The 16,846-nt window shown below is 48.5% G+C and overlaps 1 protein-coding gene across 22 annotated transcripts in view; it reads right to left on the reverse strand.

Annotated features, from left to right (window-relative positions):
* The window catches only part of afdna (afadin, adherens junction formation factor a), an 87,668-nt gene that overhangs the window by 20,520 nt on the left and 50,302 nt on the right, over positions 1-16,846 (reverse strand). For 15 of the 22 annotated variants that reach the window (XM_013138574.4, XM_013138573.4, XM_013138575.4 and 12 more), the window contains 12 exons: positions 14,525-14,594; positions 14,246-14,337; positions 13,664-13,728; positions 11,147-11,352; positions 9,516-9,536; positions 8,206-8,351; positions 7,243-7,337; positions 6,711-6,976; positions 5,750-5,893; positions 4,336-4,534; positions 3,932-4,035; positions 2,096-2,176 (listed from right to left, as the gene is read on the reverse strand). In XM_013138574.4, the coding sequence (XP_012994028.2) occupies positions 2,096-2,176; positions 3,932-4,035; positions 4,336-4,534; positions 5,750-5,893; positions 6,711-6,976; positions 7,243-7,337; positions 8,206-8,351; positions 9,516-9,536; positions 11,147-11,352; positions 13,664-13,728; positions 14,246-14,337; positions 14,525-14,594 (1,489 nt within the window). The remainder of the gene's footprint in view (positions 1-2,095; positions 2,177-3,931; positions 4,036-4,335; positions 4,535-5,749; positions 5,894-6,710; positions 6,977-7,242; positions 7,338-8,205; positions 8,352-9,515; positions 9,537-11,146; positions 11,353-13,663; positions 13,729-14,245; positions 14,338-14,524; positions 14,595-16,846) is intronic. The other 7 variants (XM_013138590.4, XM_013138577.4, XM_034287642.1 and 4 more) reach the window with 3 other exon arrangements.

A 16,846-nucleotide genomic window follows, 5' to 3' on the forward strand; every position in this document is an offset into this window, starting at 1 on the left:
AAGAAGCAGCTGGACATTAGCATGTTGGGGTCTGCTACTGTACACACTGGTTCATAGCAACATGAACAACAGGAGAGGATGTTTTTGCAAACACACGTACATATTTTCATTGAGCAACACTGATAGAATATGAAGTGTTACTGAAGAACGCCATTTAAGGCTGAACAGAAGAACGCCATTTAGTTGCACTGAAGAACATCAGTGTCAGACTGTGAAGCTTAAAGCACTAGAACACAGAGTGGAACAGTAGCATAACAGGAGTTTCCTTCCATTTCCTCCGTCTTCCCATCCACAACCAGCCCCCTGTCCTGCCAACACACACACACACGCACGCACACGCACGCACACGCACGCACACGCACGCACAGAGACCCACAGAGACCCACAGAGACCCACAGAGACCCACAGAGACCCACAGAGACCCACAGAGACACAAATGCCCCTCCAACCACCACACATGCACGCACACACAAACACACAAACACTCAAACACTCGCAGTTCCACCCACCTTATAAACACTTCAAACACACTCTACTAGAGACACATACACACACCCCTCCACCCAACTCACATAAACAGTTTGTCACACACTCATTTGTTTCCACCAGAAGTGAACAGAGAGAAGCTCACCGACTGGTCCTTCCTCCCAACCACAGAGAACCACATGGTGAGTTCTGTTAGTTCCCGCTCGGCTAGCGCTGGCTGGAGCTCAGGCTCAATTAAAAATCCACAGCGAGGGGCAGAACCCAGCCCAGACGCACAGCACTGGCGCAACAGCGAGACGGAGAACAGGACCCAAGCGCTAACAAACAAGAAGAAACTGGAGCTCCTCAGGATGCGTTGCTCTAGGACAACATATGGCACATATAAGCCCGGTAGGAAATAACATATCCAGTGTTACACAACCGGTCCGGTAGTTCTGGTTAACTTCCAGAATTGTTCTGCTGTTTTCCAACCTAGCATGACTCTCCTGGCTCCCTGGGTCTTTTCTTTACTTGTTTCTTACTTTGTCCCTCGCTTCTGTAGTCTGCCTTTCTCTTGTCTTCTGTCCTCCCCTCCCATTTCACTCCTAACCTCCCTCCCTTCCTTCCTTCCTCCGTCAGCTCTCTCCCTACCTCCGCCCCCTTGCCTTCTCCGTCACACAGACACACACACACACACCCACAGACACACACACCCACACGACACCTCAGGTTGAAAACAGCAGTAAAACCGAGGGGATGTGGCCCCAACTCCTCGACCAGAGGACTTTGAAAGTAAACAGTTCAGGGAGCCCCCCCCCACCACCTCCTCAAAGACTCCCACTCATCTGGCAGATGAAGCCCCAGACACATTAACCACAGACCAGCCCGGGTCGACTATGACTGGACAGAACCCGCCCGTCATTGCCAAAAACAACAGACAGCCTTCTAAATGAAATAATCCACCACTTCAAAAATGATGACACTATATAGCCTGTAAGTTGTTGGCGCCATTGGACCAGAAGGTGAGGGAAAACACACACTCGGGAAACAATAAGCTTCCTTCAACCCTAGGATGTTCTGTTTAGAACCCGGGACTGCAGAACGTCAGAGGAGGAAACTCAGTCACGCAGTTGAGAGACAGATTTGCCTACCGCTCACTTTTGACTTACAATTTGAATGTTATTCCCAGCTCTATACAGACCAAGAAAACAAAGACACCTGTTCACACACACACACACACACACACACACACACACACACACACACCTACATCCAATCAGAGTAGAGTGCTACGCCCATGTCTTCTCCATCCTATCATTATCTAGGGTTACGGCAATGTAATATAGTAAACAAGCTCAAAACAGAACCCAGCAAAAACCAAGACTCTTTCATTCATCCACCCACACAACTAGAAACAGTATTCTGCGAAATAATAAAAACCGCTGGACTTCACAGTCAGGGACCTTGACAACGGTTTATTTTGGCCTGTCATGCGATCGCCAGGCAGTATGAATCAAGCCAGCTCAATCATGACACGCCGACCGTCAGTGCTTCCTGGGGAATCACAAACCTCCTCTTCGGGGCATTATCCAGACCCTCGTGAAGAGCAGGGCACTGAAAGCAGCCTTACCTTGGCAGCCACGATGCTGAGGCCCATTCCATTGTGCTTCTTCAGGGTGACAGTGACAACCTCCGGCTCCTTACGCATTGGCTGCAACGAGAGGAGACCACAGCGTTAGTTCAGGGAATATCCTCCACCTGGGGAAGCTGGAGCGGCTGTCACGGGGACCCGGGTGGGCAGGTCAGTCAGACTCCTGGAGGGCCGGGTCGAGCTGGGAACCTCTGTCTCCGGGACCTTCCTCCGTCGTAATGAGGCGCTGGAGGAGGGAACAGGGGGAGAGACGCGGCAGAGCAGGGTCGTCACGGAGAGCGAGCGCCAGGCCCGGGGGGGGGGGGGGGTGGGGAGACCGCTGCGAGAAACGGCGGGCGCTGGAGAGGAGTCAAGAATGAAAGCCACATGCGCTTGGCTCTGGGAGCTCTCAATGGGCTCATTTAAAAGGAGGACTGCCTGGGAGCAGGGTGGGGACAGGGAGGGAGATTGAGAGCAGGGTTCCACACACAAAGAGGTACATAGACAGGCAGCCTCTCCTCCCAATGGCACGGAACACACTAGCACGCCACAGCCTGCGAGGCACAAACAACTGCTCTCTCAGCTGCCGAGCTATGCCGTCTAGCAGCATAGTTTCGAAAGAGAGTGTGCCATCAAAGCCACATTAAGTAGCAGGGCTGTGGTGTGTAACAAGTCTTTCTGAATGCCATCGGAGTGATTTCACTAAGAACTAGAGGGCAGGGCAGTGGTGGCGCAGTTTAGCCTGCTACAGTGAGTAAACAAAACGTTCATTCAGACAATATTCTCCAGGAAGAAACTCACTTCTAATTCAACAATAAATGTATCCATTAATTTTTTTCTTTAAGATTACATTTAAAATAGCACCATCCTTTTGTACCATTTGTATGTGTTATCTGTACTATACATTTTTTATACTTTTTTTCTCCAAACATCTTAATTTTCCACTTGCTTTAGCAAATGTTAAGAAATACAGGCCAGCTAATAAAGCACTTTGACCTAAAACTGAATTTAAACGGAGTGAGTATTCCAGTTTCGTTCCACCCGACAGCCTCTCCTAAACAACCTCTAAGCAGGCGACATTAACACCTGTCAGGTCTGGTGTTCTGGGAAACCTACAGACACCTGATTGTTCGTCTCCCCAGGGACACGCTGTCTGGTTCTGGGTCTGATCAGAGCTTAAACGGCTGCTAACAGGGAAACACAGGACCACCATGGCGGTTGTGGATCATTGCCGTGGTAACATGAGGCCCGTTGCCGCGGTGGCCCCGTCTGGCACACGACCAAGAGGCCGTTAATCAGAACCTCAGCGGAGCTTAAACATTTGGACGCCCCCCCTTTCCCTCCCTCCCTCCCCCCCTTTCCCTCCCTCCCTCCCTCCCTCCACTACAATGGCTGACGCCTGCCCGGAGTTGGGTTGGAAGGAGGAAACAGGAGAGCTGGGGGAAAAACAGGGCAATTATACAGGAAGCAGGGCAATTATGGGGTTTTCTGTGATTAGGGTGAGGAGAAGGAGATCATTTACTGCCATTCCACAGGTCCCTGGTCAGTAATTGGCCTCAGTGGTGTAATTGGTGTTGATTGAAATCGAGCAGGCGCGTGGGCGTGTGTGTAACGAGGGGGGGGGGGGGTTTACAAACATCTGGAGCCGTGCCAAAACAATGTCACAAACACACATGGCAGCCTATTAAAGAATCATTGACACATATAGGAAGCAGCCCATTCCCCTGCTCATCGGTTCTCCAGGAACATCTGGGACAGCGCGCCGGGGCGGTCTGCATCGGGAGTTGTAGACCACCCGCACGGTCATGTAGCTCAGTGGGAAGGTTTTGGTCTTACCAGGTCAGAGGTGTCAGCGGAGAAGTGGCTGTCACAGTCGGCACCCTCGAAGTGGACGGTCCAGGTCCCAGGGGAGCGTGGGTGAGGGGTCAGTCGACAGAATCCTGCACAGAACACAAGACAGTCACAGGGATGTCCTACCCCTCTTCTAGAACCCGAGACATCTCTACCTCTGTCTGGTGGTCTGTCATTAGCAAGCACACAGCGCTAAGACACAAGCAAACAGGAACCCAGTCTCCTCTCACACACTACATTCCACAGCCGACACGTCAACAGAACAAACACGGGGCCAGCCTGGTCTCCGATTGGTTCACATCTCAACGCTTGGGCAGAACACGACGTGTGACATTCTGGAATTGAAACGCAATAACTTTTTCCCCCGTTTTCCGCTTCCATAAGAGTACCTCGCTGACAGAGGGGGTCCAGGAACTCCTGGAATCCGTTGGGAATGTTGCGCACAACATCACAGGAGTAGCCGTCCTCAGGCAGAAGGAAGGGCAGCTGCAGGTCAGGGTCCTCCTCCAGCTGGACTTCTCGGCCGTCGCTACGGGCCAGCTCATCTGCCGTGTTCTCCGCCACGGCGACCACATGATCTATCAGCTCCTACAGGAGACACCAGCCAGACCAACAAGGATTCGTTAGAGAAGAGGGATGGGGGCTGTCCAGTGGTCCCTACGTCTCCCCCAAAAATAAAAGCCATTGGAATAACTAAAAGTAGTAGAAATCAGCAGGTAGAAATGGACTGATGGTGTTTCACAGTGTTACTTTCCCATATGTGATAGGCTGTGATATTCCCAACCCTTTCTCAACGCTGACCCTCTCAACTGTCAAGGAACCAGTAAACTATAATAAATTGTTCATGTGATCAGCGTGAACCTTTGAATATATACAAATGCCAATCCTTTATGTCTCCCTTATCACCATCTCTGCTCCTCTACCTGCATGATCTTAAACCAACACTCAATGCTGTGAGTGGCGTGGAGAACCATATTCACTTCAACCAAGTCATGAATACAAAGCACAGGCAGAATTTGTCCAGGAACGACACTAGAATAGAAAATGCACTAATACGGTTAGAAAACATTATTTTACTTTTGAGTTACTGGGATACCTAGTACAAATCCCTGTCATAGTTTCACAAAACTTAATGTCACTGAAGCAAAATATTAAATGTACAGCCAGTTCCACATATTGATGGCTTCATCATTCAGCAGACCCATATGCCCAATTATGATATTTTATTAAATCAGGTTTGTAATGAACCAGAAGGCTCACATTTCATTTACTTTATGCTGGTTATACTAACTGACTTGAATAGAAATATTTATTTTTAGACTAACAAATGTTAATGTAGGCAAAATAAAAAGCTTCATGACACCGGCCGGATTTAGATCTGGGTGCAATAGAGCAAATGCAACACTACTTTGAATCTCTGCTTGATGTGTTTATAGTGGACAACCAGATACCTCCTTCTCTCAAAATCATCAACATAAGCAAGTTATCATAAAGTTTGGACAGCTACAACATTAAAAGGGAAAATGATCAGTTAGGCCGAATATCATAAGCGTATAAACAAGTGAACATAACTGAAAGAATGCAGTGACAGAGGTCTGTGTTGATTGCATGCAACAAATCCAACTTTTGATCCAATCGCATTTACTCCATTAACGGTAATAACGCCCGATTTATTTCCACTGCTGTTATGCTTTTAAACGGCATTTCCCGTTCGAGCGGGAACGCCATGAAGCCCAGGGATTTCCTGCAATCGCGTCTGGAAGCACGACCGGTGTATTCAGTGAAACGTCTCGGTTGTCTCACCGGGGGTATGTAAGGCTCGTCGGGGGCGCAGTGGTAGTTACTCATCAGAGCGTTGAGCTGCAGGGAGTTGAGCTTGAAGCAGGTGTTGTGGATGTTCTGCACGTCCTGCATGGAGTACTTGTCCATGGTGAGGAGAGTTGTAGCCTGGGGAAGACCAACACAGTCAATCTGACCGCTCTGAATGAAAGACCAGGGTGTTGAGTTACAGTGGCCTGATGGTCCAAGGTCAACCACCCACACATTCGCACTTGGGAACAAAATAATCTGTAGTGCCATCCAAAAACGGCCAGCAGTTTTGTTCCATGAATTTGAAAAAGATATTTTAACGGCTTTTGTAATATGTCGTTATTTGTGTTTTTCTTGTCAGAACTATAGTCCAATGCATTTTGTAACCAGATCTTTAGGACCTGGTCATAAAACCATGCTGGATTATGTATTCTGCTAAATACTTTCCAACAGACCTGTTCTGTGCTCAGTTTATTTTTATGCTCTGGAACGTTAAAAGTGAAATATGGTATGTAGATAAAACATTTTGGACATCTAGATTTTGTATTCCAACATGTAGAATGTGAAATACCTTCTGCTCTTTTGTCTGCAACGTTTAATAATGTTTTGCAACTGAAAACACAACTGACTGACTGAAAGAATTGCATCATGGGTATTTAATCCCCAGAGCAATTTATAGTTAGATGAATCAACTCATGTAAATATGCTACAACATATCAGAATCATAGCAGGTACAAAATAAACTATTACAAAAAATGATTCTTAAGGTATGTTGCATTGGCTTCAAATACAACATACCTAGATTTAAATGTAATACAATACATTTAGTCTTTTATGAAATATTTTGTAATTTGTAATGGGCCCCCACATCTAGCATCACCCAGCCTGTTTGAGAAGTCTTGTGGAGGTGAAGGGCTCTGCAGTGTCATCAGGCGTCATGGTAACAGCAGCATACCTGGACGATGCGACTGAGGTGGCAGTCTGCGGCCAGCTCCAGACCCTGTTTCTCTGCCCAGGCCTCGATGTGGCTGAGCTGCTGGCGGAGGATGGCGCCCCAGTAGTGTGAACACAGCCCAGAGTCGGCCTCCGTCACCAGCTTGTTGAACAGCCACATGTTGATGAAGTGGAAGAGCTGGGAGAACAGCTGGATGGTCAGTGCCGCGTTGACACGGCAACGACGCAGCAGTGACATGGCGCCCGTCAGGGTGTGCAGAACGTCCTCTGGGGGGGGGGGGGGGGGGGGGGGGGGGGGGGCAGTTAGGGACAGTTCAAGTCACCAATGATCCTTGGATAACTGTAGCCAAGTCCATAAATGAAAGTTCAATCTCCACATCACTGGTTAAGTAGTACAACGTCTCACTTGATCAACACAACTTGCCACTAGAGGGCCCCCTCACAACCAGATAATGACACCCTGTGTGGCGGTATGTAAACATGTCCGAGTGTAACGTGTGAAGAGCATTAGACAGGGGCAGAAGATGAGTCACCTATTTTGGGCCTCTGAGGGTTCTGTTCCTCTGGGTCGTCCAGGAAGGCAGGCATATAGTTATTCAGGTCAGACTGCAGACAGTGGACCAAATACCTGAGAAAACACAGCGACACTGAACATGAGTTCCTGGATGGTCACACTCCTCTGTGGCCGGTGGCCTTACAGGGACGTCCCCTGGAGTCTCACAGTGTAAGGGCCCCCGGGGACACAAAACAGCAGTTGTTTCAGCCTGGCCCTTCCAGGGAGCAGAACAGGGGCTGGAGAGAGCTGTGGAGACTCAGCCCAAAACCAGTGTTTTTGCTGGGACCTCGGCCCTCGCCCAGGTACATGCAGCCCTGCTCCAGACGGACCAATACAGGCCAGGCCAACAACATTCCACACATTCACAGCTCCCCTTCCTGCTCGTGCATTCACACAATGGCCCCAGAAACACAGGACAGACAGGGATCTAGAGGACTTTCTCCAGGTCCTTACACGCTGAGGCAAGACAATAATCTTACGTAACTTCGTCCCTGTTGTTTTTACTGCGACATTCCTCATTGGTGATACAAGTTCAATACAGCTGATGGTGGAACTCAGAAGTTGTCACGGGCAGCAAAGCGCCAGCTAGGACATTCTGACAATGAGCCTCTCTCTTCCACGGCGCCAGGGCTCCACGTGTTGATTTCTCACCCAGGAGAACCACAGCCGGCAGTGGCAGGGAGGTCAAATTTGGATCTTTAATCTACTTAATCATTTTTCCAATTACCTCATTAGCATGAATGTGAGGCTTCCTCTGGTCGGCGCGTGGTTTGAATTAGCACTGATGGAGGATATTCAGAGGGCACTCAACCCATACTACTCCTCTAAATGGCGCTGGATAAGAACGCCTGATAAATAACTAAAATGCAAAGAGCAGAGAACAGAGAGAGGCCCTGAAAGAGGCTGGTCCAGAGCTCAGGGAGGAGGTCCGACCACTCACTTAAAGGCCATCTGGACGAGGTGAGCCAGCAGGTCCTGGGCATCCAGTGTGACCCGCGACAGGTCCTTGTCCTGTTTGATGAAGTTGAGCAGCTCCGAGGCATTGGCCATCCAGAAGGCCAGGGCCCCCGCGATGTTCTTCTGCTTCTAAAGCGCCCAAAGCAAGACAGACACGGAGACAAAAAGCAGGGGGTCAGAGAGGCAGGGTTGGCCTCGCGGTGGGGGGGACGGGCGGGGGACGACTCTCTCAGACTCACAGCCAAGAGCAGCAGCAGCCTTCCAGGGATAGACTTGTGCCTCGGCCACACCGACCCCACCCCCACCTCACCCATAACCAGACACCCCGACCCCGCCCCACCTCACCCATAACCAGACACTGGCCCCTTAGCTATAGCCTCCTCCCAGACAGGACCATTCACTTTAACAAGGCCTACTGGACTCTAGACACATCTGAGGTCAGCTGACACCCGTCCCAATCCTGACCCTATCCAGTCAAGTGGAAACTAACCTCAGACCAGTGTCTAGAGACAGTTCATCTCCTGTTTAGAAGCAGGTTATGTGGAATGCATTGAATGGTCCTACTCACAGCAGCTGCCTTTGGCACCCGGCATGTCATCTAGCAGGAAAACATTTTGACATTCTCGTTGACGTTTCACAGGCATTTGTTCTGCGGAGCCGACCTAACACTGTTGATATTAACACTGAGGAGGGGGTTGGTGCGAAGAGCCCAGTGTCTGGTCAGTGTAATGTGTTGATGTCAAAGTCCCCTTAACACAGAATATAAGGCAAACACAAGGTCCGCCCCATCTGTCTCGGCCTGTGTTTTCTGCACTTGTCTATCCCCGCAACAAAACGACAACACCCCCCTTTCAGATCAGCCACAGAACAGAAGGCATCCAAAGGAACAACGACGTTAAACCACAAACATAAAAAAAATGTAAGGGAAAATTAAATAAAAGCAATAGACCACTGGGGTTTGTCTCTCATCCACACTGAAGTGCAATAAAGCAGGAGGTCACATGGAAATGAGAATTTATTAATTAAAATGTTGCCACAATCAGAGATCTGTTTTTAGTACAACATGTTCCAGGTTGCTGAATGAGGGTTATGTTGCTGTTTATAGAGTCCAGCTGTTGGAGGAGGGATTATTTAGCGGTTTGGTTTGGTTGAGTATTTGTTTTTTGGTTTCTGTTATGGAGAAAAGAAGCATGGAGTACTGAGCAAAGCTTGACTAGGCCGAGGTAGAGACGAGGTGAGTGAGAGAAGAGAGAAAGACAGTTCTCTCCCCTGGCAACACGTTAGGAGTCCTACCTGGTCACCATCAGGGATCTCCTGTCACAGAGAGGTGAGGGGGAGACAGACAGACATCCCACAGGACAGAGAGAAAGACTGTCAACAACAGCCATGGACAGATTTACACACAGGCATGTAAACAGAACAAAAACATACAGCGCTCACACACACGCACGCACACGCGCACGCTACCTTGTTAGTCGACTAGATTTTATTTTCCTTTAATAAAAAGCATGACGGCACAGCGGCCTCTACAGTACTTCCACATGTACCTACATTTCTGCGCAGACTTTTATTCTTTAAGGAACACAGCTTACATTTCCAATGTCCCTCAAGGAGGCTTAAGACTTGGCTTTCTAAAATCATCAGGATGAAATCCAACTTTAAATGGATTTAATGACCTAATCCTGATTTCTGTAAGACTCACGCGGAGCAGCGGAGACATGGGGAGATTTCATGGGGAGCGCGTCTTTAGGGTTGAATATATGTAGACAGGATGAGGAGGCCCTATTAGAGTGACCAGACAAACCACAATTCCCACCATCTCAGCTATGTGGAAGCAATGTGGAGTCAGTCAAACTCTACTGGCTTTTATTGTTTTTCACCATGTCGGCCATTTCTGTTTATCACACAGCTACAGCAATAAAAGCAAATGGAGAAAAATGGCATCTGACTTTTATGTGTTGGCTTAGTGGGCTTATGGAACAGCACAATGATGCTGCAATTCAGTGTGTTCCAGGGAATCCACTTAAGGGCCTTGGTTAAGTCATTAGGGAGGGAAACACAGAGACGCTGGACAGACAGTGAGACAGTGAAACAGGCTCTGTACCTCTACATAATGTAATATGGACATGACCTGGTAGAAGGAAGCAAGACAGAAACATTTAGCTACATAACCACTATTACTACTACCACTATTACTATTACTACTACTACCACCACCACCACCACCACCACCACCACCCCTATTACTACTACTACCACTATTACAACTACTACCACTATTACAACTACTACCACCACCATTACTACTACTAACACTATTACTACTACCACCATCACTACCACTATTACTATTACTAACACTATTACTAACACTATTACTAACACTATTACTATTACTACTACAACCACTATTACTATTACTACTACTACTACCACCACCACCCTATTACTACTACTACCACCACCACCCCCCCCCTATTACTACTACTACCACTATTACTATTACTACCATCACCACCACTATTACTACTACTACCACTATTACTATTACCACTACTACCACCACCACCCCTATTACTACTTCTACCATCACCACCACTATTACTACTACAACCACTATTACTATTACTACTACAACCACTATTACTACTACGACCACCACCACTATTACTACTATTATAACAAAAGATGCTTGGATGATGATTTAGTCAATTACAAAGTATGAGTTTTTCTTTGGGTTTTTGCTTCAGTCACCTGTATTTAGAGGGAAGTGGAATGAACCAATCAAAAAATGCAGAACACCGTGTTTGTCAGAGTGGTTCTCCTCAGGCAACTGTCAGACTGTGGATCATGTGCTCCAAGCCTGGCCTTAACAATTGATTAAATGGGAGGAATAGAGGCACGGGGGCAGGATGGACACTCACCTGGATGACTCCTTCCATCATGCTCACCATCTTGTTGACGATGGCTATGACCTTGTGGGTGCGTTCTGAGGGGCTGATGTCAGGCCGGTAGTGACTGGACATGACGTAGCGACAGGTCATGTACAGCACGTAGGTGGGGGACAACTTGAAGTGCACAGTGGAGCTGTTGGTGTAGTTAATAATGGCTGACAGGAAGGCATCTTCGGCTGGAGGGAGCAAGGAGGGTGACAGGCATGCACGCACACACGGGATAAGGTGAGAGTTCACATGGCATAGGACATACAGCAACATGGTCAGTCTGGCTTTCCACAAACAAGAGAGCTAGAGGAGTCTGTGTGTGAGTGTTTCTGCATTAGAGTAAGCACTGAAATTGGGCTTAATATTGGCCTCAGCCACGTCTTCCTGTCTCCACAGAAGGGACTGATTGAAGTGCATTGTGAGAGAGTTATAAAAGACAAAACCCATTCTATTGGAAACCAAAGGCCTGTGTGCTCCCTGGCCAAACACATGAGCTCACAACTCCAAATATACAGCGACTCACTGAGCCGGGCCCAAGACTCCAGAGTCCACAAACAATGTTTTGCTTATAAAAGAGCTTGAAAGGCAGTTAAAACATTTAAACCAATTAGGCTATGAAAAAGAGGGAGGAAAGCCAATCCCACAGGTACCAGTCCATACAATGTGTATGCTGGAGTATCAGTAAAGGACTATTGCGTTGTGTTGGGCAAATAGAGAGAGACAGAGCTAGCGAGAGAGAGAGAGATGGAGAGACAGAGCTAGCGAGAGAGAGAGAGATGGAGAGACAGAGCTAGCGAGAGAGAGAGAGATGGAGAGACAGAGCTAGCGAGAGAGAGAGAGATGGAGAGACAGAGCTAGCGAGAGAGAGAGAGATGGAGAGACAGAGCTAGCGAGCGAGAGAGAGATGGAGAGACAGAGCTAGCGAGCGAGAGAGAGATGGAGAGACAGAGCTAGCTAGCGAGAGAGAGAGGGAGAGACAGAGCTAGCTAGCGAGAGAGAGAGAGAGACAGAGCTAGCTAGCGAGAGAGAGAGAGAGACAGAGCTAGCTAGCGAGAGAGAGAGAGACAGAGCTAGCTAGCGAGAGAGAGAGAGACAGAGCTAGCTAGCGAGAGAGAGAGAGAGACAGAGCTAGCGAGAGAGAGAGAGAGACAGAGCTAGCGAGAGAGAGAGAGAGACAGAGCTAGCGAGAGAGAGAGAGAGACAGAGCTAGCGAGAGAGAGAGAGAGACAGAGCTAGCGAGAGAGAGAGAGAGAGACAGAGCTAGCGAGAGAGAGAGAGAGACAGAGCTAGCGAGAGAGAGAGAGAGAGAGAGAGAGAGAGAGAGAGAGAGAGACAGAGCTAGCGAGAGAGAGAGATGGAGAGACAGAGCTAGCGAGAGAGAGAGATGGAGACAGAGCTAGCGAGAGAGAGAGATGGAGACAGAGCTAGCGAGAGAGAGAGATGGAGACAGAGCTAGCGAGAGAGAGAGAGAGATGGAGAGACAGAGCTAGCGAGAGAGAGAGAGAGAGAGAGACAGAGCTAGTGAGAGAGAGAGAGAGAGAGAGCTAGCGAGAGAGAGAGAGAGAGAGAGAGAGAGAGAGAGAGAGCTAGCGAGAGAGAGAGAGAGAGCTAGCGAGAGAGAGAGACAGAGCTAGCGAGAGAGAGAGAGAGAGAGAGAGAGAGAGAGAGAGATAGCTAGCGAGAGAGAGAGAGAGAGAGAGAGATAGCTAGCGAGAGAGAGAGAGAGAGAGAGAGATAGCTAGCGAGAGAGAGAGAGAGAGAGAGAGATAGCTAGCGAGAGAGAGAGAGAGAGAGAGAGAGAGAGAGAGAGACAGAGCTAGCGAGAGACAGAGCTAGCGAGAGAGAGAATGTAGTTATTCATTATGGGTTTTTAGCATTTATTTCGACAACACTGATTGGCCCGTTCTGAAATCCAGGAATCTGGAAATTCTTCACAGTTGCTAGCTAGTTAACTTGTCTAACGTTATTAGCAGTGGCCAGCATTTTCACAGCTGGTCGAATTAACATACCAACATGTAGTCACCAGTTTAGAGAGTCATTTTCCCAGTAAGGTCACAGAACAAACAGAAACCAACTGCTTTTCAGATTATCTCTGCAAATGTACATATGTTGTTGTTTTATGTTTGTAATAAATAAATAAAAATATTGGTTGTTAACTCGCTGATTAGAGGTAGATGATTCATTTTTTGAACCACTACTTTTTGCAGTGTAAAAAATATTTCATACACACACTGTAAAAGCCAGCCGGAGGCTGAAACCAGTAAGTTAGTCAATACTTTCCAAACATTGATCTGTTAGACATCAGCTAAGTACACTACAGAATCACATTCAGTTAAAATAGATGCCGATAGCATAGAAGCGTGGCGTACCCATATGTAGCCATGTTTATCTCAGACTTGTACAAATAGTGATATAGAGACTGTAAGGGAAAGCTGCGGACAGGCAGAAAGAGAGAGTTAAAAAAAAAAAACCAAGGCCGGAGCCGGCTGGAATACTTACAGTTGTCTCTAAACTCGATGCTGGCCGGCAGCGTCAGTTCGGGGCTCAGGCTGTCCTGGGACCTGCTGGGAGGACAAAGGAGGTGGCTCTCAGAGAACCAGCACACATAGGGCCTGTCCACACCACTGTCACCCGACGACCGCCCCTCCAGGAGCACTGCCTGTGCACAGTGGTACAGCATGGCTCTAGTCTGCTGTGGATCTGGGTGGCATTTCTAGGTGTGTGAGAGAGCACCAGCATCCTTGTGTGCGTGTGTGTGTGTGTGCGTGCGTGCGCGCTACAAGCCCAGGGATCTTTATTATTGATGAGGGGACCCAGTGCAGCTAAGCAGGTTGAACGGAGCTTGGGCTCGGGTTCCCTTAGGTTGCAAAGGCCTTGTTGAGATCAGGTGTACGACGGAGCGTGAGACCGTAGCGCGACGGCGGTAAAACGCTAGCTACTGTCCCTGTTGTTCTCTAGGCGGCACCACAGCAAGCGGGTTACAGTCGCTATCGCTAACAGCATCTGAGCGAGCTTCAGCCGTTTGGATTCGATTAGCTACAGCAGAGTTTCCAGACAGACCAGTGCGAGCGTATCTCTCACCTGCCGTCCTGCTGTTCTCCGCGGATCATGGGCTTGACCATGCCCCTCTCGCTGCCATTGGCTGAGCGCTCCATCTCCAGCTTCCCCGAGCTCTGCAATAACACACACATTATTCGTCGACTGGCCTGCAGGGCCATCAATAAGCATTAACAATCCTCAAGCGCACACACACTACACATTAAACACTCGGAGCGCCATCACACCCAGACATCACACGAACAGAACAGGAAGCATCAAGGGACCCAGACTGACACCTTGGTGGGGGGGGGGTAGCTGTACCTTACTAGTGGGGAGGGCTGTCCTACCCGTGATGTCACCTTGCGGGTCAAAGTTGGCCTCCGGCACACTCCTGAACGACACAAAGAGGGACAGAGTCAGGAAGAGACGTCAGGAACAGAACATCCCCCAGGCAAAGCAGGAGGAACTTCTATTACTGGGAGCGGACGACCAGAGCTCAAACAAAATCCACTGCGGGCGCGCACCGACGCACACCCGCACGCACGCACATCCATGTTGACAAGGACAGTCAACAGAATGCCCCAAAAATTCCCTTCCATTGGTGTGATCCCTGCAAATGAATGACTAGAACACATGTGTATCTAAATATACCTCTCACAACGTTTTAATTCAATCCAGCTAACCACATTAGTGGGGAAAGGCAATGACAGACCCGGAGCCATTCAGTGTGGCCGTGTGCGAGATGTCTGTTCTGAAGAAAAGGCCTTAGTAATTCATACAGCGATGACAAGAGCAAGCATGGCGATCTCCGAAGCGATGATTCTGAACTGGTCTCGGCTCGGGTCCCAAATTGAACCTGATAGTCTTAGACGCAAGACCGGTATCGCATCATGTTTTGGGACGGAGCGTTTTCTGTAAGAGAAAACCTGTATTGACAGTAAGTGCAGCAAACATAGAAGGGAATTACATTTGCATCTTTTTCAGAATTTTGGCAAGCTACTTGTTTAAAAACCCTAAATCTGCTAAATGATGTTGCTCGCACTGAAAATACTGTAATCAAAGTGTTATATAATTAGACGTATATTTAAACAAACTTTTGTAAAGTTGTATGTTCATGATTATTTCTACAAACATTAAACCGGTAAAGAGTTGGTTAAATTTAGAATGTATGATTTGTACTACTTAAAATTGTATTCAACAAATTCCCTGCATCCCAGTCTAAAACACCCAAGAACCAAATTTGGGTCACGTCCCACAAGTTCACCAGCGTAGCCAGACAGTCTGCCCTGAGGGCAACATCTCACTCTACCTACTCTTAATGATCAGGGGGTACTGATGAAGGGCAGCAGTGACACAACTCAAGTCAGAAACCTTTCCCATCACTGGTTCAATTTAAAGTCTGTGTTTGAGTTGGTTCAAAGCTACGAATAAAATCACTATACTCGAATGCGGTAACATTGCCCAAGGCAGAGCTAGAACATGTAGAACTACAAATCGTACTAGAACCATGAGAACGGTCCCAAAAGCTTTCCACCAATTAGGCCCACGCCCCTCTTTTCTATACCCACTCCCTTGTTCCCTCTCTCCTCTCACAGCCAGATGTAATCCTCTTCAACATCAGGGCACGGTATTAATGCCAGATTAAGGCTTTGCACCACATCCGCAAACATGAATAAATGAAACGGCCCAGCCAGCCGGTCCATCAGTCCAAACGCTAGACCTCAAGTCAACGTGGCTATTCAAATGAACTTCATGGGGATTCTGTCATTAAAGTAAAGCCAGGATATACACTCAGTTAATTACCCTCTCGTTAGCGGACTGCTAAAGCCACATCTACATCAACAACACAGCCCACAGTCAGTCAGTCTCCACTCGCTAAATCCGTAGCCCAGCGCCTCAGAACACGTTCATTCAGTCTTATCATGAAATCTTCTTTGCAAGTCCTGCTACCAAGCATTGCCCAAGAAATCCTAAATGTCTCCCGTCATCTACAATGTCCTGACCGCTTTAGTCTGTAGCTCCTGACCTACCCTGGTCCACCACACATTCTCCGCCGGGAGAATCAGGCCCGACCAGTTTAGCCAAAGAAAAGCACTGCTCTCTCACCTGGCAGTGTTGGTCCCACTGGAGCGGTCCTCGTACTGTTCTCTCTCTCTCTCTGGGTGGAGTAGTGTGCAGAATGAGCAGCGGAGGCTATAGCTGTGACCAGAATTTGTGTGCACGAGTGCGTGCGTGTGTGTGTGTGTGTGAGCGCTCGCCAGGTTCCCAGTCCTGCCTCCCTGGATTGATGACACAGCAGCGCAGGCCACACCCCAGTCTGCCCACACTGTTCAGATTAGAGACTCACCACCGCTACAGTCCAGGTTAGAGACTCACCACCGCTACAGTCCAGGTTAGAGACTCACCACCGCTACAGTCCAGGTTAGAGACTCACCACTGCTACAGTCCAGGTTAGAGACTCACCACCGCTACAGTCCAGGTTAGAGACTCACCACCGCTACAGTCCAGGTTAGAGACTCACCACCGCTACAGTCCAGGTTAGAGACTCACCACCGCTACAGTCCAGGTTAGAGACTCACCACCGCTACAGTCCAGGTTAGAGACTCACCACCGCTACAGTCCAGGTTAGAGACTCACCACCGC

The sequence above is a fragment of the Esox lucius genome, chromosome 18, assembly GCF_011004845.1.
Source record: "Esox lucius isolate fEsoLuc1 chromosome 18, fEsoLuc1.pri, whole genome shotgun sequence".
Classification (NCBI taxonomy): Eukaryota; Metazoa; Chordata; class Actinopteri; order Esociformes; family Esocidae; genus Esox; species Esox lucius.